The sequence below is a fragment of the Epinephelus moara genome, chromosome 7 (genome assembly GCF_006386435.1).
Source record: "Epinephelus moara isolate mb chromosome 7, YSFRI_EMoa_1.0, whole genome shotgun sequence".
Lineage (NCBI taxonomy): Eukaryota > Metazoa > Chordata > Actinopteri > Perciformes > Serranidae > Epinephelus > Epinephelus moara.
The window spans coordinates 2500185-2502606 of record NC_065512.1 but is presented as its reverse complement, the minus strand read 5'-3'; the positions used below and the strand labels follow the sequence as shown (position 1 = coordinate 2502606).

At 41.7% G+C, this 2422-nt stretch overlaps 1 protein-coding gene across 1 annotated transcript; it reads right to left on the bottom strand.

Moving 5' to 3' along the window:
• Window positions 1-1514: 1514 nt before the first annotated feature.
• Window positions 1515-2422, bottom strand: LOC126393305 (gamma-crystallin M3-like). The gene is made up of 3 exons (XM_050049397.1): window positions 2286-2422; window positions 1925-2167; window positions 1515-1832 (listed from the first exon to the last, which is right to left on the bottom strand). The coding sequence occupies exons 1-3, from the start codon at window positions 2313-2315 to the stop codon at window positions 1557-1559; spliced, it is 549 nt and encodes a 182-aa protein (XP_049905354.1). The 5' UTR covers window positions 2316-2422; the 3' UTR covers window positions 1515-1556.

The window sequence follows — 2422 nt, the reverse complement described above, 5'->3', positions numbered from 1 at the left end:
ATTGGTGGAGCAAGGGGCTCGGCCTTCATAATGCCGGCCACACGGAAGCCGCGGTCTCTCTCGTACATGGCAGCAGCACATTGTATCGTTCTCTGGTTTTGTAATTGGTAAGTACTTTGTTGTGTGATCCACGTGTGATTATTTAGCTTGCTTGCTAAATAATTCATTCTTTTGTTAAGACCAGCGCCTTAGGGCCAACTGAGTCGTTTGTGTATATTGTAAATAGTCATTGTCACATATTATTGTTTGCACGGAGCGTAGGGGTGAGCTGCTATTTCTGTTATACCTGTTTTCTCATGTTTATCATTAGCCAAGGGAGTTAGGCCTAGTATTGTATTTTTGTTTCTCTTGTTTTTGTTAGGAATTAGTTATTTCGCCGGTTGGTAGACAGGTTGCTTTTTGTTTGTTGTTTTGGCCTGGGCTCACCCTGACGTCTTTTGGCTCCATTTTGTGTGCGATATTGTACAGTGTGTTTTTGGAGTGTGTAGCAATAAATTGCTCACTTGTACATTTACTCTCGTGTTTCTGTGTGTCCTTATGTTACGCACCCACACCCCTAGACCAGGGCGTAACACTAAGTCATGGTATGGTATGCTGTACATAATCACGGAAACTGTCAGTCACTCTGCAGAGTGTGTAACCTTTTATATACTGTATTTATTGCATTTGATGGTGCCGTCTTGAAAAGAGATTTTAATCACAGTTTTTTTCTGGTTAGATAAATGAAAATAAAACAATAATAATAGCTAATATTGTATAGTATTGAACACAGCCTCATTCAAACTGTCGCTGGTCTGACAACTGCTGCTTCAGGTTAGTTTATAAATACCTACATGACATGATGGTCCATAAGAATAAGAATGACATTTTTGATGCTTCTGTAAAATATTTAGGGTCCGGGCAGCTAAGCTGCTTCGATAACTGAATTTTTTACAGTGGTTTGAAATCTGCTTTTCCATGCATGGACGGCTGCTAAACCTGCACGTCTGGCTTAGTCAATTTGTGAAGCTACACATGAATTGTCACTGACTAATTAGCTCAGTGAGATAGAAATTGATTCTTAGTCTCAGAGGTTGTGAGTTCAAGCCTCAGCTGATGCAAAAGGCAGATTGTGTTGCTAAATTCCTAAATGTCTTCCAATTCTTCTGCTTGTTGCTCAGAATTGCCTAAAAATGCCCGGACCCGACCCATCACTGCGCAGCAGCTATAATTCTAAATTGTGTTTTATGCACAGTACCCTTTTTTTTTAATTTTTATTTTTTTACATTTTTTGTTTCAGACTGTGCTCATTAATGTTGATGTGGTAATGTAAGTAATGTGTGTGTCATTTATTTATCATTCTTTTTATAAACAGCTGAAAGTGACAAAAAATAAAAAAAATCTGTAATGTGAACATGCTTTGTCGGGCACCTCTTCACATTTTAATGTTGTTTAGTAATCCTCATGGTATATTTAGTGTATCACACAGAATCAACATTTTTTTTGTAAACAATGGAAGACCAGGAACAAAGATCTTATTTCATGTTTTCATTTTTTTAATTTCAAAATGAAAATGTCTAGCACATGTCGATGATACGCCTCATGCTCATGAACCTCTGGCCGCTCATGCCCATGTCCCTGAAGCTCCTGTACTCTCCGGGCCTCAGGTACATCATCCTGCCTCTGTAGTGGGGCTGCTCGTACATCAGCCAGTGGCCGTCCATCACGTTGCAGGACATGCAGTCATTCATACGGTAACGGTCCATGATGTTGTCGCAGTCGTCCATCAGCTCATGCATCTGACCACCGAAGTTCTCCCTCTCGTAGATCCTCATCCTGAACTGGCCTCTGTGCTGTTTAGCAGAAACAAGAAACGAATGTTTTATCTTATTTGAAATGTTTTGTTACTCAAAGATCACAGTTTTGAGGTGTGTTTTCTACCTACCATGGGGATCATACGGCAAGACCTGATACCACCGCTCATTCCCATCATGCTCATGTAGTCAGCGTACTCGCCCCTCCTCATGAAGTACTGGTTTCCCATGAAGTTGGGGCGGTCGTAGACCATGAAGCAGCCGCTCTCCACCCTGCAGGACTGGCACCTGCTCAGGTAGGAGGACATGTCGGCGCAGTCGCTCATGCACTCATAGGAGCGACCCTGGAAGTTCCTGTCCTCGTAGAAGATGATCTGAAAACAAGCGGTACACTTTGAGTTGACAGTAAAAGCACTGACATAATTTAATCTAACAAGTCTACTGTATATTCTGTATGAAGTACAACATTTGTAATTTGATCCTGAAGCTTACCTTGCCCATGCTCATATCAGTGGTGGACATAGTTGTAGATGAGCTGCTGCTGTTGCTACTGCTGCACTGCTGTCCTGTTTGGGTTAACCCTTGCTTTTATACCTTACCAAACCCTACAGTCAGTGGGCCCCCATTGT